The 23,639-nt window shown below is 46.8% G+C and overlaps 1 protein-coding gene across 4 annotated transcripts in view; it reads right to left on the reverse strand.

Annotated features, from left to right (window-relative positions):
• Positions 1-17,875, reverse strand: part of RUFY1 (RUN and FYVE domain containing 1) — a 66,288-nt gene extending 48,413 nt beyond the window's left edge. For 2 of the 4 annotated variants that reach the window (XM_063642425.1, XM_055284973.2), the window contains exons 1-4: positions 7,913-7,988; positions 7,550-7,723; positions 6,767-6,884; positions 1,559-1,660 (exon numbers count right to left, since the gene is read on the reverse strand). In XM_063642425.1, coding sequence (XP_063498495.1) covers positions 1,559-1,660; positions 6,767-6,884; positions 7,550-7,709 — 380 coding nt within the window. In that variant the 5' untranslated portion in view covers positions 7,710-7,723; positions 7,913-7,988. Of the gene's footprint in view, positions 1-1,558; positions 1,661-6,766; positions 6,885-7,549; positions 7,724-7,912; positions 7,989-16,731 lie in introns of those variants that run through there. The other 2 variants (XM_063642424.1, XM_055284971.2) reach the window with 2 other exon arrangements.
• Between the last annotated feature and the right edge of the window lie 5,764 nt (positions 17,876-23,639).

The raw sequence follows: 23,639 nt of genomic DNA on the forward strand, positions 1-23,639 counted from the left end.
ATTTGTCCTCTAAAGATATGTTCGATAATGAGCCATGACTTGAAACCACTGAAAAGCTTGGGTTTTAGGCTATGCTGTAAAATATATCTATTTCTCAATTACAAGAGAGCTTTAACTCTGGAAAGAGTCCTCCCTCGTAAATCATCATAGTCTAGAGAACATTCCTTTTATAATGATTATTGCTTAGTTATAAATATCAAAAATGAACCAGTCATAAATTTCTGTAAATATTATACACTTATTTTATTTATTTTATTTATTTTTTATTTTTATTTTTATTTTTATTTTTTTTGAGGCGGAGTCTCGCTTTGTCACCCAGGCTGGAGTGCAGTGGCGCAATCTCGGCTCACTGCAAGCTCCGCCTCCTGGGTTCACGCCATTCTCCTGCCTCAGCCTCTCTGAGTAGCTGGGACTACAGGCACCCGCCACCACGCCCGGCCAATTTTTTTTTTTTTTTTTGTATTTTTAGTAGAGACGGGGTTTCACTGTGGTCTCGATCTCCTGATCTCGTGATCCGCCCGCCTCGGCCTCCCAAAGTGCTGGGATTACAAGCGTGAGCCACTGCGCCCGGCCTTATTTTTTTACTTTTTATTTTGAGACAGAGTCTCGCTCTGTTGCCCAGGCTGGAGGTACAGTGGTATCAAGTGATCTTGGCTCACTGCAACCTCTGCTTCCTGGGTTCAAGCAATCTTCCTGCCTCAGCCTCCTGAGTAGCTGGGATTATAGGCATATGCCACCATGCCCAGCTAATTTAGTATTTTTAGCAGAGATGGGGTTTTACCATGTTGTCCAGGTTGTTTTTGAACTTCTGACCTCAAGTGATCAGCCTGCCTTGGCCTCCCAAAGTGCTGGGATTACAGGCATGAGCCACCACACCTGGCTGATACACTTATTTTAATTCAAAATCAACTACAGAACTGTGTTCTAATTATTATTTTTCTGAGAAGGAGTCTCACTCTGTCGCCCAGGCTGGAGTGTAATGGCACGATCTCAGCTCATTGCAACCTCCACTTTCCAGGTTCACATGATTCTCCTGCCTCAGCCTCCTGAGTAGCTGGGATGCCCAGCTAATTTTTGTATTTTTAGTAGAGATGGGGTTTCACCACATTGGCCAGGCTGGTCTTGAACTCCTGACCTCGTGATCTGCCCACCTTGGCCTCCCAAAGTGCTGGGTTTACAGGAGTGATCCACCACGCTCAGACTATTATTATTTATTTTTAGATGGAGTCTCCCTCTGTCGTCCAGGCTGGAGTGCAGTGGCGTGATCTCGGCTCACTGCAACCTCCGCCTCCCGGGTTCGAGCGATTCTCCTGCCTCAGCCATCCGAGTAGCTGGGACTACAGGCACCCGCCACCACACCTGGCTAATTTTCATATTCTTAGTAGAGATAAAAATACGGCACCATGTTGGCCACGCTGGTCTTGAACTCCGGACCTCAAGCAATCCACCTGACCTTGGCCTCCCAAAGTGCTGGGATTACAGGTGTGAGCCACTGCACCCAGCCTATGTTCTAATTATTTACCAAGCAAAAGGTAAGCAAACATGGTTGATGAAATACCTTAAGAGATGTTTATTGTCTATAAGCACTTTCAGATAATCTGCCAGTTTCTTTTGCATGAGTGCAAGATACAGCCACGCTCGGCCTCTTCCCACAGCTGTCCTAGAATTCAAACACAGAATCAACTATTGTGGCATAACAACAACAAACACAGAAAAGACACCTGATTTAGCCAGGGAGACACATAGGAAACACAGCCTTGTAAATGCAGACGATACTCTAGGAATGGCTGTTTGGGGTTGGGGAGGGATGCACACAGCCTGGGCAGGCAGAGAAAATGGCTCACCACACACCTTTGAGTACTATCACAAATACAATTAGATAATGCTTTGCTTATAGTCATAAAACACCACAGGAAAATATCAGGTTAGATTTGTGTAATGGATAAACATTCTTTCAAAAGACGAATAGAGAACTTAGTGCTTGTTGAAGTGCTGAAGCTTATAAAATCTCTAAGGGGTTAGCTCAAAGGTACTCTTTTTTTTTTTTTTTTTTGAGATAGAGTCTTGCCTGTTGCCCAGGCTGGAGTGCAGTGGCACAATCGCAGCTCACTGCAACCTCCACCTCCTGGGTTCAAGCGATTCTCGTGGCTCAGCCTCCTGAGTAGCTGGGATTACAGGCATGCGTCAACACGCCTGGCTAATTTTTGTGTTTTTAGTAGAGACAGGGTTTTGCCATGTTAGCCAAGCTGGTCTCAAATTCCTGGCCTCAAGTGATCGGGCTGCCTTGGCCTCGCAAAGTGCTGGGATTACAGGCACGAGCCACTGCACCTGGCCTTAAAGGTACAATTTTATGTTTTATTATTAATTGTGGTAAAATACACAGAACATAAAATTTACCATGTTAACCATTTTTAGTCTTACAGTTAAGTAGTGTTAAGTACATTCACAATGTTGTGGAACCAATCTTTTTTTTTTTTTCCGAGATGGAGCCTCGCTCTGTCACCCAGGTTAGAGTGCAGTGGCACAATCTTGGCTCACCATTGTGATCTTGGCTCACTGCATCCTCCACCTCCCAGGTTCAAGTGATTCTCCTGCCTCAGCCTCCCGAGTAGCTGGGATTACAGGCACCTGCCACCACGCCCAGCTAATTTTTGTATTTTTAGTAGAGATGGGGTTTCTACCATGTTGGCCAGGCTAGTCTGGAACTCTTGACCTCAAGTAATCCGCCCACCTTGGCCTCCTAAAGTGCTGGGATTACAGGACTGGCCCCAATCTTGAAGGTGTAATTTTTCTGTATTCTAGCATTATCTCCAGAGAAGCAGAAAAGAAAGAAGAGAAAAGAAAGAAAAGAAGAGAAAAGAAAAAAGGAAAAGAAAAGAAAGAACAGGCCTGCATTAAACATTAAAAGAAAAAAGGCCCCTCAAGTGCTGCTTGGTGAGAATGTAAACTTTACAACTTTCTTTTTTTTTTTTTTTTTTTGGAGACAGGGTCTTGCTCAGTCGCCCATGCTGTTGTGCAATGGCATGACCATGGCTCCCTGCAGCCTGGAACTCCCAGGCTCAAGTGATAATCCTGCGTTAAGCCTCCGGAGTAGCTGGGACAGCAGGCATGTGCTACCACACCCAACTAATATTTTTTTTTTTTGTAGAGATGGGGTTTTTCCACATTGTCCAGGCTGGTTTCAAACTCCTGGGCTCAAGCATTCTTCCCGCCTCAGCCTCTCAAAGTGTTGGGATTATAGGCATGAGCTGCTGTGCCTGGCCAACTGTGCAACTTTCTAGCGGCAATTTGATGACAACAGGTTACCAAAATTCTACATTTAGTAATATATCCTAGGGAAATAACTGAAGACGGACACGAAGAAGTGTGTTTCGGGATGGTCACCACATCATTATCATGGTTTGTGGTAACAAGAATTTGAAGACAGCCACAAGGGGGGTTAAACAAAATTAGATATACAACAGAATATGACTTGGCCATTTAAAAAATGATATTGTAGATGAATATTTGATAAGCAAAGAGATTTAAAATCTAATATTAAGTGGAATAAATGGAAAAAAGGCTACAAAACAGTATATGCACTTTAATGCTGAATTTTTTTTGAATGGGCAGTATCTTCACTTGGTTTCAAACCTAGAAAGTAGGCCAGGCTTGGTGGCTCACACCTGTAACCCCAGCAGTTTGGGAGGCCGAGCGGGGTGGATCACCTGAGGTCACGAGTTTGAGACTAGCCTGGCCAACATGGTAAAATCCCATCTCAACTAAAAATGCAAAAAATAGCTGGGTGTGGTGGCTCATGCCTATAATCCCAGCTACTCAGGAAGCTGAGGCATGAGAATCGCTTGAACCCGGGAGGCAGAGGCTGCACTGAGTCGAGATTGCGCCACTGCACTCCAGCCTGGGCGATAGAGTGAGACTCTGTCTCAAAAAAAAAAAAAAAGAAAGAAAAAAGAAAACCTAGAAAGTATTAAAAGGCATATACTTGTCTCCTTGTCCTCCACCTTCCCATCCCCCTCCCCTATACACGAATATAGTGTCCTTTGTTTAAGTTCATTTCCAAAACATGTTTCTACACATGAAAGTACCAAATATAAATTATTTTTCTCCCTTTTTACAAAATATTTAACGTATTTTACATGCAGTTCTCAACCTGCTTATTTCTCTGAATATCTGTCATCTTTTTTTTTTTTTTTTTTTGAGACGGAGTCTGGCTCTGTCGCCCAGGCTGGAGTGCAGTGACACAATCTCGGCTCACTGCAAGCTCCGCCTCCCGGGTTCACGCCATTCTCCTGCCTCAGCCTCCCCAGCAACTGGGACTACAGGCGCCCGCCACTACGCCCGGCTAATTTTTTGTATTTTTAGTAGAGACGAGGTTTCACCATGTTAGCCAGGATGGTCTCGATCTCCTGACCTCATGATCTGCCCGCCTCGGCCTCCCAAAGTGCTGGGATTGCAGGCGTGAGCCACCGCGCCTGGCCGAGTATCTGTCATCTTGAAAATCTTTCCATATCAGTACACAGAGGACTTTACTTTTTTTTATAGCTTTAGTGTGTTATTATTGGATAGCACCATAATTTATTTAGCTGGGTTAAAAAAAAACTAGGGTGGTTCTAATCTGCTGTTGCCAATAATGACTGCAATAGATCATTCTGTACATGTGTCATTTTCCTGTGTTACATGTGTAAGATAAAATGCATGTAAGTGGAATTGCTGGGTCAAAGTGCAGATTTTTTTTTTTTTTTGAGATGGAGTCTCACTTCACTCTGTCATCCAGGCAGGAGTGCAGTGGCATTATCTCTGCTCACTGCAACCTCCGCCTCCCGGGTTCAGGCAATTCTCCTGCCTCAGCCTGTAGTCCCAGCTATTTGGGAGGCTCAGGTGGGAGAGATCACTTGAGCCTGGGAGGTGGAGCTTGCAGTGAGCTGAGAGACTGCACCACCACTGTACTCCAGCCTAGGCGAGAGAGAGAGAGACTCTGTCTTAAAAAAAAAAAAAAAAAAAACAGCCAGGCACAGTGGTTCAGGGCTATAATCCCAGCACTTTGGGAGGCTGAGGCAGATGGATCACCTGAGGTCAGGAGTTGGAGACCAGCCTGGCCAACATAGTGAAACCCTGTCTCTACTAAAGATACAAAAATTACCTGGGCCCGGTGGCAGGCACCTGTAATCCCAGCTACTTGGGAGGCAGAGGCAGGAGAATCGCTAGAACCCAGGAGGTGGAGGTAGCAGTGAGCCGAGATCGCGCCACTGCACTGCAGCCTGGGCAAGAGTGAAACCCTATCTCAAAAAAAAAAAAAAAAAAAAAAAAAGGAAAACATCAGGACACTGTCTGTGTAGGTGCTTTACTCTTGAGGGAGTGAGTGAGCTGGACAGGAAGGGTATGAGAAATTGTACCATATAAAGAACAACTGAAGAAGCAGGGCAGTAGACTTGAGAGGCTCATGAAAAACATCATTAAGTCCGGGCGCCGTGGCTCACACCTGTAATCCCAGCACTTTGGGAGACGGAGGCAGGTGGATTACCTGTGGTCAGGAGTTTGAGACTAGCCTGGCCAACATGGCGAAACCCCGTCTCTACTAAAAATACAAAAATTAGCCAGGCTTGGTGGCACATGCCTGTAATCCCAGCTACTCAGGAGGCTGAGGCATAAGAATCGCTTGAATCTAGGAAGCGGAGGTTGCAGTGAGCTGAGATTGCGCCACTGCACTCCAGCCTGGGCGAGAGTGAGACTCCTTCTCAAAAAAAAAAAAAAAAGGTCATGAAATAAACATTTGAAAGGTTGGCAGGTGCAAAAGGCTTTAAATATATGCGATGTAGGTCGGGCAGGCAGAATTTGCATAGAGGGCCTAAATCCAATCTTGAGAAGAATGCACAGGGCTTGGCAGCAACGGAGTTTCATGGGATTTAGAGGGCTTCAGGGCATAACAGACCTTCGTCCTCTTCCTGATCCATCACTCACCTGCCAAGGCACCTTGGGCAAGTTACTTAACCACTCTAAGTCTCAGTTCCCACACTTGTAGATGAGGACACTAACAGCTATCCTAGAGGATAGTTGTGGAGGATTAAATGAGATAAATGAGAAGGAATGTTCTCAGCACAATGCCTGTCATAGAGCAGGCCCTGAGGGCAGTGGCTGTTATTATTATCTGAAAATGGAATAGGCAGGCTCCCTAGGAGAAGGGTCAAATAAACGCTGAACAGTCCAGTCCCATCTGGGAAACTCTGCAGAGGGTTCTTTTGCACTGGCTCAAGGATCCCTAAGATACTTTCTAGATGCCAAATTCCATGAAGATGACTTATTTGTATTCTGGCCTGTTTTTGATTTTGAGCCTAAGCATAGCGATCCCAAGGACAAATCTAGACATGACACATAATTCGTTAGTCCCACCCTAACAAATTACAAATGTCCTTTGGCCTGGAATCTACAATCTGGCCCAAAATGTATTATTCAGAAAGCTGCCCACCTGTGTCTGAGGCAGTGATTTCAGGAGTGTACCAGTAGTTCTTTTTCCTCCTGTGAGTGCCCTTTGGTTGACAACACCTTATCAACCTATTTGGCCTGTGTGGCAAGCAGGAATCACTGTCCCCATTTTAAAGAAAAGGAAACTGAGGCTCAGAGAGAGTCAAATCTTGCTAGAGATCATGTGGATAATGAGCAGCAGAGCTCTTTCCAATTAGAAAGGGCTTCATCAGCAAGGAATTGAGAAATGAGTAAATATGACAGAGTTTTTAAAATCATCAAATTGGCATAACCACTTCTCACTCACTTTAATTCTGGAAGATTTCTGACACTAGTCGCTATATCTGATGCTTCTGGACAAAGTTTCTCCACCAGCTCCAAAGGACCAAAGAATGATTTATTTTGGCCAATAAAACTCTTCTTAACTAAAAGGAAAAACAAAAGTGTTATTCATAAGAACAGGTTGCAAAATTTCTTCAGGGACCCACAGCCTCTCCCCCAAAAGCCAAGTGGAAGTGAAAGCTGCTAAACTTCACTGCTTAATCCTTTTTTTAAAATCTTTTTTGAGATGGAGTCTCACTCTATCACCCAGGCTAGAGTGCAGAGGGCAATCTCAGCTCACTACAACCTCTGCCTCTCGGGTTCAAGCAATTCTCTGCCTCAGCCTCCTGAGTAGCTGGGGTTACAGGTGCCCACAACGCCGGGCTAATTTTGTATTTTTAGTAGAGACGGGGTTTCACCATTTGGCCAGGCTGGTCTTGAACTCCTGACCTCATGATCTGCCCGCCTTGGCCTCCCAAAGTGCTGGGATTACAGGCGTGAGCCACAGCGCCCGGCCTGCTTAACCCTTCTTGATTTACTCTTGGGGACTGGGAGAGGCCATGTAATAAATTAGTCTCCCTTTCTCTGGCAACAGAGTTTCTCTGATATGCTTACTGTGCTCCTTCTGGAAGTATGTGTTGCCCATGGAATAAAACAGGCGCCTCGGCTGGCATTTCAGCACCTAGAAGGATGTCTGGCACTGATGAAAAAATGCTGAGCAAACACCTAGCCCGAACTTCCAAGCTCCCAAACGCCCCCTCAGGCTCACCTTTCAGCCCATGTTTGAGGCAGTGCTCCATCACTACAAAGAACTGCTGCAAGGGGGCATGGTCCGCATCCAGGCTGCGGCCCAGGCTCAGAGCCGACTGGAGCAACACCTTGATGCTGAGTTTCATCATGTGCATCAGGTTGGCACGCTCCTCCATCATCTGGCACTTAGGAGCTGTGGGGCAGGAGCAGGGATAGCTTCGTTAGTGGACTGAGCGTAGGGAGGTCAGACTCCGGGCAACGGTGAGAAGATGGGTCAGGCAGGAGGCCAGGCGGTCTGCTTAGGGAACGGACGTGCTGGCGGGCGGACAACCGGGATTCGCAGGTAAGTAGTCCCTGATCCCTAGAGGCCACAGCCCCCTACCTGGACGGCGGGGCCTTGGGTCAGAAGAGCCACTGGGCCTCCTGCTCCAGAGGCCTCTCCCAGACGGCTCCGCGCGTTGCTACGGCGACGGCTTTAGCAAGACTCGCCGCGTTTGGCTTCTCCCGCAACCCCGGTTCCATTTTTGACCAATGGAAAGACGCTACCTACAGGAAGCCCCGCCCCAAGCTCTTAGAGGGCGTGCTGGGAAAACGTCCCGCCCCCAAGCATTCCTATTGGACGAGTCCAGCTCAAGGCCACTCCTACGGAGCTAGTGGGCGCCATTTTGCATCCTCTGTCCCTGACCGCGGGGGATGCACACCCCGCCCAGGCTTTTCCAGCCTTCTCCCTTGCCGGATAGTGCCAGCCGGCTGCCTGCAGGGAAGCATCTTCCCCTCAGTTCCAGGCTCAAATTCTTGTTGCCGATCTTTCGTCCGCTACTAGTGGACAATTTTAGGTTTTACGCACACTTTGTTTTTTGGTAAGGAAAACCGTTGGAGTCAAATGAATTCAGAGAGTTCCATTTCAACTCCCATTATCTTGTCGCATCGCTTTGAGGGTGTAATAGACTGTCTGCAGTTATCATCAGATATCTGTACGTGCTGGCCAAATGTTCTCTCAAACCCAGTAAGCTGGTATCCTAGAAACTAAAAGTTTAGATCCCAAAGTAAGAGTCCTGGCAGGAAAGTCCCAGGTGCGAAGCGCGGCCCTCACCGGAGCGCGCGCGCGCTTACATTGTTTTGGAAATATTTGCCAGTTGGAATGGGGGGCGGGGGGTCGTATTGTTTTTGGTTTGCAGCTGTCCAATTACTACTGAGGTTAAATAACTTCTGTTTATTGTCTCCTAGTATTTCTTCTGTGAATTGCTTGCTCAATTGACTTTCGTGTTGAATTGCTTGCCTTTGTCTTACCTGTATATTTTGGATATTAATCCTTTACCTGTTTTATTTCACCAGCATTGATTAATATGGACAATTAAAGAGCATATTTATAAGTACTATATTTTTATATAGTTAATTACAGTTAAATCTGAAAGAACGATAGTATTATGGCCGTGAACTTGTAGTAAAGGTCTTAAATAAATACTGAGACATCCTGGAACTAAAAATTCAAAATTATCTCAGCAAAACCCAAGAAGGGGGAGAGCTGCTGGGCAAGAAGAAACAGCCTGTGGAGAGGGTTAAAGGTGGCTTAAGTAAAGCATTTCGTTGGGGGTGGTATAATTTTTTTTTTTTTTTTTTTTTGAGATGTTTCACTCTTGTTGCCCAAGCTGGAGTGCAATGGCGACATCTCGGCTCACTGCAACCTTCGCCTCCTGAGCTCAAGCGATTCTCTTGCTTTGGCCTCCCGAGTAGCTGGGATTACAGGCATGTGCCACCACGCCCGGCTAATTTTGTAATAATTGTAGAGACGGGGTTTCTCCATGTTGGTCAGGCTGGTCTCGAACTTCCAGCCTAAGGTGATCCGCCCGCCTCGGCGTCCCCAAGTGCTAGGATTACAGGCGTGAGCCACCGCGTCCGGCCAGTATAATTATTTTTATATTTCGAGAGAAGCCTATATATATTTATAAATTTTAAAACTTTAATGGATGATTGGCAAAGGAAATAAAAGTTGTAAAACTTCATCAAGAGAAGGGAGAAACTCTGAAGAGAGCAATAACCATAAAAGCAATTTGTAAAGATTTATCCTTAAAGAAGACACCAAGCCCAGTTCTGTCGTCTAGTGGTCTTGAAATTAGAATACATATACAGCAGTCTTGCCAAAGCTAGGTATGCCCAGATGTTTTAAGGAACTCAATTTCCAGATTTTCAAGTTTCACAGGCACTCTTTCTCCTCCCTCTAAAGAAGGGCAACTCACTCCATAACCTGTCTTCCTCTTGATGCGGTGACCTGGGGTGCCCTAGGTTCCATACACCAAATGGAGGTGGTGTCGCCCTTGATGATTAAGTAATCGAAAACGTGAAGACCAGTCTTTTACTGCTTTATGGTATTCAGTTAAGCTTGGTCTTGGGGCAGAGGGGTGGTCTCTAACCCTCTGCTTGGGTATCCTAAATTTAGAAAGTTAAATTTTTCTCCCTACAAATCTATGTAATTATGTTCAACCAGTCACTATTCACAACCCTAAGATGTGCCATTAGCTTGATGGCCATTTTCCATAAATTGAATGAGCCCAAACTGCAGCTAAGTATTTGATGAAAACTAAAAGTATTTTTGTCAAAAAGTACTGTATTGGCAAAGGTGAATGAAATAAGCAATATTCAGATGTCTCCAACCATTCTGAGTATTCTGGGTTAAACAAAGTGCCTAAGTGAAAGAATAAGAAGTGAAATTATCCCTTGATAAGTCTTTTTTTCTTTTGAGATGGAGTTTTGCTCTTGTTGCCCAGGCTGGAGTGCAATGGCATGATCTTGGCTCACTGCAATCTCTGCCTTCTGGGTTCAAGAGATTCTCCTGCCTCAGCCTCCCCAGTAGCTGGGATTACAGGTGCCGCCACCATGCCCAGGTAATTTTTTGTATTTTTCATAGAGACGGGGTTTTACTATGTTGGCCAGGCTGGTCTCGAACTCCTGACCTCAGGCGATCCACCCACCTCAGCCTCTCAAAGTGCTGGGATTACAGGCATGAGCCACCGTGCCTGGCTCACAGTTGATAAGTCTTGGTAAAACTTTTTTTTTTTGGTAACTTCCAAAAGTTGAGAAATTTCCTTAATATGATTAGGTTGCAGGTCAAGTAATTTTCAATTATTTGCTTTGAATGAAAATAAGGGAACAAAAAATAATTTTTGGCTTTAGATCAGTGTGATTTGGGGCATACAACTTGGAAAGAGTTCAAAGATGACCAACATTACTAAAACAAACAAACAAACAAACAAAAAACAGGACTAAAACTGATGCTGAGTTCTATTACACTTCAGCAGTAAATCATATATATTCATGTACAGATATATGCTAATGACAAAAACCAACACCATTCATCTCATTTAGAGATGCAATTCATTGGCTGGGTGCGGTGGCTCATGCCTGTAATCCCAGCACTTTGGGAGGCTGAGGCAGGCAGATCACCTGAGGTCAGGAGTTCGAGATCAGCCTGGCCAACATGGTAAAACCCCGTCTGTACTAAAAATACAAAACTTAGCTGGGCGTGCTGGTGCGCACCTGTAGTCTCAGCTACTGGGGAGGCTGAGGTGGGAGGATCGCTTGAACTTGGGAGGCAGAGGTTGCAGTGAGCCGAGATTGCGCCACTGCATTCCAGGCTGGGCAACAGAGTGAGACCCTTCTCAAAAAAAAAAAAAAATGAAATTCAAGAAAAATTTATGTATAATTCTTTATAAAAATTATATTTATGTTCCTGTTACCAATGTACCATTACAAATAAACTTAATGATAATTCACTTCAGAAGAAAAATTTTTATACAATTAGAGCTTTAGTCACAATAAAAATTTATTAAACTTTAACTTATTTACATACTTTTTGCTGAGACTTATAAGATGACCAATAACACTTTTAAAAACATACAAATCTATTACATTAATTCTATGGCAGAAGAGGAATGGAAATTCAAGTTTAATGAATAAAAGGGAAAATGTAAAATTTTCAAATATTAAATAACTTGCTATTTTAAAGATGGATGGTGGTAATTATCAATTCATTAAGGTATTTACATACCACTTGATACATTTCAAAAAACAATGTAACAGTTTTATTTTAAAAGTCAATATTTACACTATGCCAGAAAATGAATTCTGAGCAACTTTAAAATATGATGAAGAATCTTATAAGTTAACTTTAAAAGTTAAGTTTTCGGCTGGGAGCAGTGTCTCATGCCTGTAATCCCAGCACTTTGGGAGGCCGAGGTGGGCAGGTCACTTGAGGTCAGGAGTTTGAGACCAGCCTGGCCAACATGGTGAAACCCTGTCTCTATTAAAAATACAAAAAATTGCCTGGACGTGGTGGTGCATGCTTGTAATCCCAGCTGCTTGGGAGGCTGAGGCAGGAGAATCGCTTGAACCTGGGAGGCGGAAGTTGCTGTGAACCGAGATCGCACCATTGCACTCTGGCCTGGGTGACAAGAGCAAAACTCCGGCTCGAAAAAAAAAAGGTTGGGAGTTTTCTTAGGGGGTTACATGAGCAAAAAATGTTAAGACCAGTGTTCCAGGCAATCAGCGCTGGGTGGTGCTGTCTCTGGAAGTGTTGCTGGCAGTGTTTTGCCATCTCATGCATCCCCTGCTATGGGGTTACCTGTACCCATTAGCACTCAAGTTAGAGGCATGGAAAATTAAACCTGGAACCATCTTTTAGCAGTTCCATCTCTCAATTTTACTGGCTTTGTGACCTTGGCCAAACTATTCACATCTCTAAGCTTCATTAATAATAGTTCAACATGACACACAGAATATCGGGAAGTTCTACACCTACTGAATTGCCAAATAAATTGCCAGGCCAGTCTCAGACTCCTGGGCTCAGGCAATCCTCTCTCGTTGGCCTTTCAAAGTACTGGGATTACAGGCATGAGCCACCTGCACCCCGCCAGCATGTTAATTCTTAAAACACACATGTTTGTTACTCATCCTTTAGGAAGCATTACTCTAAAAAGCAAGATATATTCCTTGTGGGTACATCCTATTGCGTGCGTGAAAACAGTCAATGTTGAGAGAGGAAAGCATATGTGCTATGTGCCGAAACGCTCAAAGATACAATAGTACTGGGGAAAATTTCTGGGAAGGAGGATTTAGTATTTGTCCTTTCTTTTTTTTGAGACAGAATTTTGCTCGTGGCCCAGGCTGGAGTGCAGTGGCACAATCTTGGCTCACTGCAACTTCTGCCTCCTGGTTTCAAGCAATTTTCCTGCCTCAGCCTCCCAAGTAGCTGGGATTACAGGCATGTGCCACCACGCCCATCTAATTTTTGTATTTTTAGTAGAGACGGGGTTTCACCATGTTGGCCAGGCTGGTCTCGAACTCCTGACCTCAAATGATCTGCCCGCCTCGGCCTCCCAAAGTGCTGGGATTACAGGCACGAGCCACCACGCCTGTCCGAATGTTCTTTTGTATGGTTTGATTTTTAAAAATCATGTTCGCTTATTACATTAAAAAAAATCCCCCAAAACCAAACAGGACATCTATGGACAATGCAATCACATATCAGACCCCACATGGGAAAACTTTTTTTTTTTTTTTGTGACGAAGTTTCGCTCTTGTTGCCCAGGCTGAAGTACAATGTGGCAATCTTCGCTCACTGCAACCTCCACCCCCCAGGTTCAAGAGATTCTCCTGCCTCAGCCTCCCGAATAGCTGGGATTACACGCATGCGCCACCATGCCTGGCTAATTTTGTATTTTTAGTAGAGACGGGGTTTCTCCATGTTGGTCAGGCTGGTCTCAAACTCCCGACCTCAGGTGATCCACCCACCTTGGCCTCCCAAAGTGCTGGGATTACAGGCGTGAGCCACTGCGCCCGACCGGGACAACATTTTAAACCAGTATTCAAAACATTCCGCAGCATTTCCTTTAGCTTCTACCATTGAAAAAATATTATCCAGCACGAGTGCTGCTCGCATTCGACCTCTGCTCCTAAACTGCTCCCTCGGAAAGCCCTGCCTGTCCTCATTGCTTGTGTAGGCAGATCAGTGGGGAAAGAGACCATGAGTCAGCCTTGGGCCTGGCCCTGGCTGAAGTGGTGTCACTGTCTTTCTCCCATCCTGTTTTTCTTGTGTCGCTGCAGAGCAAGCCACCCTTGGCCCATTTCCTTTCCCCACCTCTGCTCCTGTCCTACCTGATGGCTTCAAATCCCGGTGACCTTCGGGACCAGCCACATGGTCCTCTACCCAGCAGTTCCCCAAATTTCATCTCTTTGTAAGCCATGGTCACCATTTTGCTAGATTGAGTGGCAGTCATTAATACTTTCCTTAAATTGAGTTATTACTATTTTTTGAGATAGTCTCGTTCTGTTGCCCAGGCTGGAGTGCAGTGGAATGGTCTCGGCTCACTGCAAACTCCGTCTCTTAGGTTCAAGCAATTCTCCTGCCTCAGCCTCCTGAGTAGCTGGGATTACAGGTGCATACCACCAAGCTCGGCTAATTTTTGTATTTTTTTTTTTTAGTAGAGATGGGGTTTCACCATGTTGGCCAGGTTGGTCTCGAACTCCTGACCTCAGGTGATCCGCCTGCCTTGGCCTCCCAAAATGCTGGGATTACAGGCGTGAGCCACCATGCCCGGCCTAGTTTTTTAAATCCATATGGGATATATATATTGACATTTTGCAGTTGGTGAAGTTACTTCTCTTTAATACTCTCTTTATAAAACAGGGATAATAATGGTACTCATCATCCTGTGCCATCTACATAATTTACAAGGCCCAGTGCAAAATTCCCGGCCTGCAGCAGAGCACAGAAGTCAGACTCCCGCTTACTACAGCCCTAATGGATTGCAACTTCCCTGCAGGGATGGGACGGGTGAGAGGCCCCTGCCCACTAGCCTGCCTAATGTGCTGTGGTACCAGCCACCCTGCCCTGAGATTCGGAGGGTGCAATCCCAACATTGCCTGGGCAAGAGTGGGATCAGGGAGGGTAGGGAGAAGCCCCAGGGAAGCTTGAGTGGGCCAGGGCAGCTGAGAACCTGTCCCACTGGACTTCACTTAAAAAACACAAATTCAAAGATAAAATTTAAGAATTTCAAGCATGGGATACTTCTGAGTGCCTGGCCCTTTCCACCAGAGTGATCAAAGCCTGCATTGACCATCCACCCATGAAGCTAGTCCTGCTATCACATAGGGTTGTTGTGAGGAATGAATGAATACTTATACAGATTTAAGACTAACGCCTGGCACCTTTGAAGGACAATATAAGTGTTGGCTACTGTTTGTATCACTTCCATAGATGGAACACAGGTATTTTTCAAATATGCATTTGTTCAGCAAACACTATTCTGTGCCAGGTACTGACACATTTCATTTTATCTTTTTAATTTTTTCCTTGATTCTGCATTAAAGGAAAGAAATTCTATCAGGGAAGAACTTTTATTATTTGCTTACTCCTGCCACAAAATATCTAAGAGGCCTCCAGGAGACGCCATGCCTTGACTTTCAGTACTGACTGTCAATGAGTATGCAATTCACCATCCACTGATGTGTGGAAAAGTCTCGGGAAAAGGTGTCAAGCTAGAGGGAAGCAGATTCCCGGGCTGCACAGGCTCTCATCATCCTCTAATGCTATTTTCCACTGCCGGGATCTCAAAACGAATCAGCCTTTCAACTTTACTCATTAATTATTCTTGACCACTGAAAATCTCACAATTCACTACCTGGGGTCAGTGCATCTACAGCAAAGGTACCAGTGGATGGGGAGGAATCAGGAAGCCTCAAGGGTGTGCTATGATGCTCCTTGGAAGGCACCACAACCTTTCCTCAGCTCTGTCCCAGCATTTTCTATGAAGTTGACAATGTTCTATTATGGCTATCTCATACAGTAGCCACCGGCCACACACAGGCTACTGAGCATTTAAAATGTGGCCGCTGTAATCGAGGAACTCAATTTTTTGTTTGTTTTTTTTTTTGAGACAGAGTCTCGCTCTGTCACCCAGGCTGGAGTGCAGTGGCACGATCTCGGCTCACTGCAACCTCTGCCTCCCAGGTTGAAGCGATTCTCCTGCCTCAGCCTCCTGAGTAGCTGGGACTACAGGTACATGCCACCACACCCAGCTAATTTTTTGTATTAGTAGAGACGGGGTTTCACCGTGTTGGCCAGGATGGTCTCGATCTCTTGACCTCGTGATCCACCCGCCTCAGCCTCCCAAAGTGCTGGGATTACAGGCGTGAGCCACCACTCCCGGCCGAGGAACTCAATTTTTAATTCAATTTAAAAGTACTCAATTTCAATTTGATTCAGTTAGAAACTGAGGAATCCGGCCGGGCGCAGTGGCTCAAGCCTATAGTCCCAGCACTTTAGGAGGCCGAGGCAGGTGTATCACGAGGTCAGGAGTTCAAGACCAGCCTGGCCAAGATGGTGAAACCCCGTTTCTACTAAAAATATGGGGGGGGGGGGGCGGGGAACTTAGCCGAGCGTGGTGATGGGCACCTGTAATCCCAGCTACTCGGGAGGCTGAGGCGGGAGGATCGCTAGAACCCGGGAAGCAGAAGTTGCAGTGAGCCGAAATCGCACCACTGCACTCCAGCCTGGGCGACAGAGCACGACTCGGTCTCAAAAAAATAAATAAATAAAACCAAAAACACACACACGAAAACATATGCGTGCTGCTGTATTGGATAGCACAGCTCTGGATGTCTGGCGTTAGAGGGCTAAGTTACTTAAATCTTACTATCACTGATATGCTGGCACTCTATTCATTACAAGGGCTGAAAAGGTCTTTAAGAGATCATCGGGTGACTTTAAAATCCCCATCTCACAGGCAGAGGTGAGCGGAGGTGCTGCTGGTCCGCTGCGCCCAGGGCGCACACCCTCCCGACACCCGCCGGCGCTCCACTCCCGCACTGAGCGGTTGAAAAGCAGAACAGTGCTGGCTCCGTTTCGTGTGTGGAGTTACTACGGAGTTCCGAAGCCCGGACGCGCACACGTCCTTCACCTAGTTAGTGGGGGAGCATAGAGGCGCGGGTGCGGGAGCGCGCTCAGGCACGCGAGGCTGCTGGGGGCGGTCTCGGCTGGGCCGCCGGAGTAAAGACCCGGGAGCAGCCAGGCGCCGCCCGCCGGCCAACAGCTCGCGTAACCTCCCGGACTGGCCAGTGCCCTCCCAGCCCGGCCCCACCGCGCCCGCGCCGGCGGCCAGCGGGGACTCGCGGGTCCGCCGCGGGATAGACCCGGCCCGAGCCTACCTGCGCGCGCCGTGCCGTCCCCGCTGTCCCCGCCGCCCAGCCCCGCGGCCGCGCGCAGCGCGCTCCCGCAGCTCGCCGACAGGTTCCCGGTGGCCTTGCGTGCCAGGATCAGGATGGGCGCCGACCAGCCCTCCGCCGCCCGCGGCCTCGTTGCGCTCCGCAGGTCGCCCGGGCCGGGCAGCTGGCTTCGGTCCACGATCTCAAAGTCTTCTCCCGGCTCAAGCGCTGACCCAGGCCCCAGCCCGGGCCCCGGCGGCGGCTCCAGCGCCAGCTCCCGCCCAGCAGCGCAGCCGCCTTCCCGGTCGGCCATCTTGGCCGTGTCATGTGACCCAGCGGGCGGGCGCGGGGTGGGCGCGGCCGGGCACTGCCTTTTCCTTCGGTAGGCGAGAGTTTTCTTCTGTTCACTGCCCGCGTCGCCTTCCCTCTGCTTCGAAAGGTTCGGGAAAGTCCAAGTCATAACATAAAAAGTGTGCGTATTCCCGGCCGCCGGCAGGACCTGTTCGCGGGGAAGTTCCTCTTGAACTTTCTCCGAGGACCGTTGTGCACCCTGCCCGGCGCTTCACGGGGTTCCCTGGCCGTCGTTGTCTTTGTGACACCATTTCCTCTTTCAAATTTTCATTTCATGTTCTATATTTTCCGCTTCGTGATTTTTCTGCAGCACTCGTCAGAACAAGCCCCGAAAGGGCGACTGAGGAAACACACAGGCGAGGCAGGAAAGCGGGAATTTTTTTTTTTTTTTCTAAGCTAATGACTATGACGGCTTGGCAAGAAAGAGTGCACCATAGTGGACTGGAAATCAGAGCTGGCTTCTATTGATTAGTTAAGTGGGATAACAAAAAGCCGACCTCATTATTAAATACGATTTGCAGCAAGGACCACATGGCAGATGTTAGCGATTGTGACTACTATCTCTAGCATCCAACTGTGTGGCCTGGGTAAGTCACTATACACTCAAGTCTGTTTCTTCACTTGGAAAAGAAAGGAATTTGACTAAATACAAAGGAAAATTTTGGCCGGGCGCGGTGGCTCACGCCTGTAATCCCAGCACTTTGGAAGGCCCAGGCGGGTGGATCACTTGACACCAGTTCAGACCCGCTTGGCCAACAGGACGAAACCCCGTCTCTACTAAAATACCAAAAAAAAAAAAAAATAGCCGTACGTCGTGGCGGGGCAGCTCTACTCCTAGCTCCTTGGGGGGCTGAGAGTGGGAGGATCGCTTGAGCCCGGGAGGTCGAGCCCACAGTGAGCGGAGATCATGGCCACTGCACTCCAGGCTGGGCGACAAAGTAGACCCTGTCTCAAAAAAACACTAAAATTTCACTGGCACTTAACACTTTGCAAAGTGAGACAACATGAGCCACACCAAACCAGCAGAGCTGTTTTGATTCCCAGAATGTTTACAAATCTTAAAAGTTGTTGCCGATATTTAGAAATCAAAAGATTTCACATAAGAATCTGGATTTTAGCTTTCTCTGGAATCACTGGAAGATTTGGTAACTCATGGTATATTCCCTGATGGCAACAAACTGTTGGGAACGAACTGTGCTGCCCCTTCGGAAGCCTAGCTGCTCCCTGGACCTGTCCTGGTCCAGCCCACTTCACTAGGTTGCATGATATGTCTCGTCCGTGAAAGGCCAGTTCTCAGTGAAGGGATACCACTTCATCTATGAGTGTTTTGGGAATTTGTAGAGTTGGTGTTTGAGTTGTATAATGATTGAGGGCATACTACCAGTCTCTTTTTTTGTTTGTTTTCAGACGGAGTCTCCCTCAGTCACCCAGGCTGGAGTGCAGTGGCGCGATCTCGGCTCACTGCAAGCTCCGCCTCCTGGGTTCACACCATTCTCCTGCCTCAGCCTCCTGAGTAGCTGGTACTACAGGCGCCCGCCACCACGCCCGGCTAAATTTTTTTTTGTATTTTTAGTAGAAACGGGGTTTCACCGTGTTAGCCAGGATGGTCTTGATCTCCTGACCTCGTGATCCGCCAGCCTCAGCCTCCCAAAGTGCTGGGATTGGAGGCGTGAGCCACCGCGCCCTGCCTAGTCTTGTTTGTTTGTTTTTGAGGCCGAGTCTTGCTCTGTCCCCAAGCTGGAGTGCAGCGGCGCAATCTCGGCTCACTGTAACCTCTGCCTCCCGGGTTGAAGCGATTTTCCTGCCTCAGCCTCCCAAGTAGCTGGGACTACAGGTGCGTGGCGCCACACCTGGCTAATTTTTGTACTTTTAGTAGAGACGGGGTTTCACCATGTTCGCCAGGAGGGTCTCGATCTCTCGACCTCGTGATCCGCCCCCCTCGGCCTCCCAAAGTGCTGGGATTACAGGCGTGAGCCACTGAGCCCGGACCTACTAGTCTTTACTGGACGTATAGACAGGGATGAAGATAGTCTAGAATAACAGAATTGTCCTGAATCCTTCATGACTTTCCAATGCTACTGGACATTTATGTAGGTGAAAAGTTTGTTTATAATGATCAGGGCGTGGAACCGAATTCCATTTTGTATAAAAACATTAACTTTTTGGGGGGAACAGTTTCAACATTTATCAGGCAAGGTTATTCTTCAGTAACAACCCCCAAATCTCAATGGCTTAACCTAAAAATTGGTTCTCATCATGCGACATGTCAATGTAGATGGCGTGAGTACTCTGCCCAACTCACTGTAGTCTCTCAGGACCCAGCCTGTTGGGAGTTTTGCATAAATATTACATGCTCCAGTCCTGAATGACAAAGGTCACTTATGCACATTTCATTGGTGAAAGCAAATCACATGGCCACGTTTAATTTCTAGGGAGTTGGGAAGTTCAGACCTATTTCTGTCTAGGAAAACCATAATTGGGAATTTTTGTGAGCAGTGTAATGACTACCATAAGTGTACCCTAAATTTTCCTGGAACGTAGCTAAGTTGATTTGTTCAGAATTACACGTGCAAATGTCTATGTTATTTCAGTGGTAGTTGTGCCTCGTTTACATATTGAAATATGTCTCATTTTATAGTGCTTTGCTTTATTGCTTTTTTAACAAATTAAAGTTTTGTGGCGGCCGGGCATGGCGGCTCACGCCTGTAATCCCAGCACTCTGGGAGGCACAGGTGGGTGGATACCCTGCGATCAGGAGTTCGTGACCAGCCTGGCCAACATGGCGAAACCCCGTCTCTACTAAAAACACAAAAATTAGCCGGGCGTGGTGGCAGGAGCCTATAATCCCGGCTACTCAGGAGGCTGAGGCAGGAGAATCGCTTGAACCTGGGAGGCAGAGGTTGCAGTGAGCTGAGATCGAACCACTGCACTCCAGCCTGGGCGACGTGCAAAGAAAACTCTGTCTCAAAAAAAGAAAAAGTTGCTGTTGACAACCCAACAGCACGTGCTTATTTTGTGCCTCTGTTTCACATTTTCATAATTCTCAAAATATCCTAAACTTTTAAAATACCCTTACATCTGTTATATGGTTTGTGATCGGTGATCTTTGGTGTTACTATTGTTGATTGTTTTGGGGCACCACAAACTGCACCCATATAAAAGGGTAAACTTAATTGATAAATGTTGTATGTGTTCTTATTGTTCTACCAACCACGTGTTTCCCTCTCCCTTACCCTCTGCTGGGGCCTCCCTGTGCCCTGAGACACAATATTGAAATTAGGCCAATTAGGCTGTGGCTCACACCTGTAGTCCCAGCACTTTGGGAGTCCAAGGTGGGCAGATCACTTGCGATCAGGAGTTCCAGGCCAACATGGTGAAACCCTGTCTCTACTAAAAATACAAAATTAGCTGGGTGCCGTGGCAGGCACCTGTAATCCCAGCTACCGGGGAGGCTGAGGCACAAGAATTGCTTGAACCTGGGAGGCGGAGGTTGCAGTGAGCTAAGATTGCATCACTGCACTCCAGCCTGGGTGATAGGGTGAAACTCCGTCTCCAAAAAGAAAAAGGAAAAGAAATTAGGCCAGTTAATAACCCTACAATGGCCTCTGAGTGTTCAAGTGAAAGGAAGAGTTGTGTGTCTCTCGCTTTATATCAAAAGCTAGAAATGATTAAGCTTAATGAGGTAGGCACGTCAAAAGCCGCGATGGGCCGAAAGCTTGGCCTCTTGCACACAGTTAGCCAAGTTGTGAATGCAGAGGAAAAGGTCTTGCTGGAAATTAAAAGTGCTACTCTGGCTGGGTGTGGTGGCTCATGCCTGTAATCCCAGCACTTTGGAATGCTGAGGCGGCTGATCACATGAGGCCAGGAGTTTGAGACCAGCCTGGCCAACATGGTGAAAACGTGTCTTTACTAAAAATATAAAAATTAGCCAGGTGCAGTGGTGCGCCTGTATTCTCAGCTACTTGGGAAGCTGAGGCATGAGAATCGCTTGAACCAAGAAGTAGAGGTTGCAGTGAGCCAAGATCAGGCCACTGCACTCTAGCCTGGGCAACAGAGCAAGACTCTCTCAAAAAAAAAAAAAACAAAAAAAAAAAACCAAAGGCCAGGCGGGGTGGCTCATGCCTGCAATCCCAGCACTTTGGGAGGCTGAGGTGGGTGGATCACTTGAGGTGAGGGGTTTGAGACCAGCCTGGCCATTATAGTGAAACCCTGTCTCTACTAAAAATACAAAAATTAGCTGGGCATGGTGGTGGTTGCCTGTAATCCTAGCTGCTCTGAATGCTGAGGCAGGAGAATCACTTGAACCCAGGAGGCGAGGTTGCAGTCAGCTGAGATCGCGCCACTGCACTCCAGCCTGGGTGACAGAGCAAGACTCTGTCTCAAAAAAAAAGAAAAAAAAAAGTGAAACAGCCTTATTTCTGATAAAGAAAAAGTTTTGGTGGTCTGGATAGAAGATTAAATCAACCACAACATTCCCCTAAGTCAAAACGTAATCCAGACCAAGGCCCTCAACATCAAGGCAACACCCTTCACTGGCAAAAAGATTATGATTCACTGAAGGCTCAGATGATCTTTAGCATTTAACATTTTTTTTTTAATTTTTAATTTTTCTTGCAACGGAGTCTCGCTCTGTCACCAGGCTGGAGTGCAGTGGTGCTGTCTCTGCTCACTGCTGTCTCTGCCTCCTGGGTTCAAGTGATTCTCCTGCCTCAACCTCCTGAGTAGCTGGGATTACAGGCATGCACCTCCACGCCCAGCTAATTTTTTGTATTTTTAGTAGAGACAGGGTTTCACCATGTTTGCCAGGATGGTCTCGATCTCCTGACCTCGTGATCCGCCCACCTCAGCCTTCCAAAGTGCTGGGATTACAGGAGTGAGCTACTGCGCCCAGCCAGCATTTTTTAGTTATATATATATTTTTTGAGACAGAGTCTTGCTGGGTTGCCCGAGCTGGAGTGCAGTGGTGCGATCTCGGCTCGCTGCAAACTCTGCCTCTTAGGCTCAAGTGATTCTTCTGCCTTAGCCTTCTGAGTACCTGGGATTACAGGCATGCACCACTATGTCCACCTAATTTTTGTGGTTTTAGTAGAGACGGGTTTTTTCCATGTTGTTCAGGCTGGTCTTGAACTCCTGGACTCAAGCGATCTGCCCGCCTCAACCTCCCAAAGTGCTAGTATTACAGGCGGGCGTAAGCCACCGCACTTCGCTGTAAACCATCTTTTTTTTTTTTTTTTTTGAGACGGAGTCTCGCTGTTGCCCAGCCTGGAGTGCAATGGTGCAATCTCAGCTCACTGCAACCTCCACCTCCTGGTTCAAGCGATTCTCCAGCCTCAGCCCCTAAACTGAGACTACAGGCACCTGCCGCCACACTCGGAATTTTTTTATTTTTAGTAGAGACAGGGTTTTGCCATGTTGGCCAGGCTGCTCTCGAACTCCTGACCTCCAGTGATCTGTCCACCTCGGCCTCCCAAAGTGCTAGGATTACAGGTGTCAGCCACCACGCCCGGCCAGTGAAATCATTTTCTGAACGATGCTATATGAAGTTTTCTTGCCAAAAATGTTTGCCTAGGCTGGGCACGGTTGTTTATGCCTATAGTGAGTGTCAGCACTTTGGGAGGTCGTGGCGGATGGATTCTTTGAGTCAGGAATAGAGACCAGCCTGGGCAACATGGTGAAACCCTATCTCTACAAAACACAAAAATTAGCCAGGCGTGGTGGCTGGCACCTGTGATCCCAGCTACTTGGGAGGCTGAGGCTGGAGATTGCTTGAGTCTGGGAACTGGAGGTTGAAGTGAGCCAAGATCGTGCCACTGCACTCCAGCCTGGGCGACAGAGCGAGACTCTGTCTCAAAAAAATTAAATAAGTAAATTAAGTCTGAGGTATGATTCATGAAAAGCAAAATGATAAAAAGAAAAAAAAAAGTTTGCTTAAAAACACATGAGGTGTCTGGAGCAGCACTGTCCAACAAAACCTTCTGAGGTAATGGGAATGTTCTCCGTCTGCACTGTCCAGTATGATATCCAGTGGCCGCAGGCAGCTACTGAGCACTTGAAATGTGGTTTGCATGACTGGGGAGCTGAATTTTACTTCGGTTCAATTAATTTAAATTTATATGTGGCTAGTGACTACTGTACTGGCCAGCACAGCTTGAGATCGAGCTTCCAGTTTGCAGAAAACGTAGCGAAAGGAGGAAGTGAAGACAGCACCTGTTGTAAACCCCAAGAGACAACCCTGTTGAGATCAGAGCAATCTGCTGGGAAAGACATTTTTAAATTGGGGAACTTTGAATATGGACTAGATATTAGGTGATATTATGGATTACTATAAATTCTGTTAGATGTGATAATGGAATGTGCTTGCGTAGGAAAATTCCCTTATTTTTAGGAGCTGCATTAGCATATTAAGTGGCAGCATGTCAGGATGTCTAGACCTCACCTTAAAATACTTCCAAAAAATAAAATAGATGATGCAAAAATGGCAAATTGTTGAAAATTTTTAAATTTAGGTAATGAGTATAAAAGAGTTATATTCTGTTTACTTCTCTGAATGTCTGAGTTTT

This window comes from Symphalangus syndactylus, chromosome 7, assembly GCF_028878055.3.
Source record: "Symphalangus syndactylus isolate Jambi chromosome 7, NHGRI_mSymSyn1-v2.1_pri, whole genome shotgun sequence".
Taxonomy (NCBI): Eukaryota; Metazoa; Chordata; class Mammalia; order Primates; family Hylobatidae; genus Symphalangus; species Symphalangus syndactylus.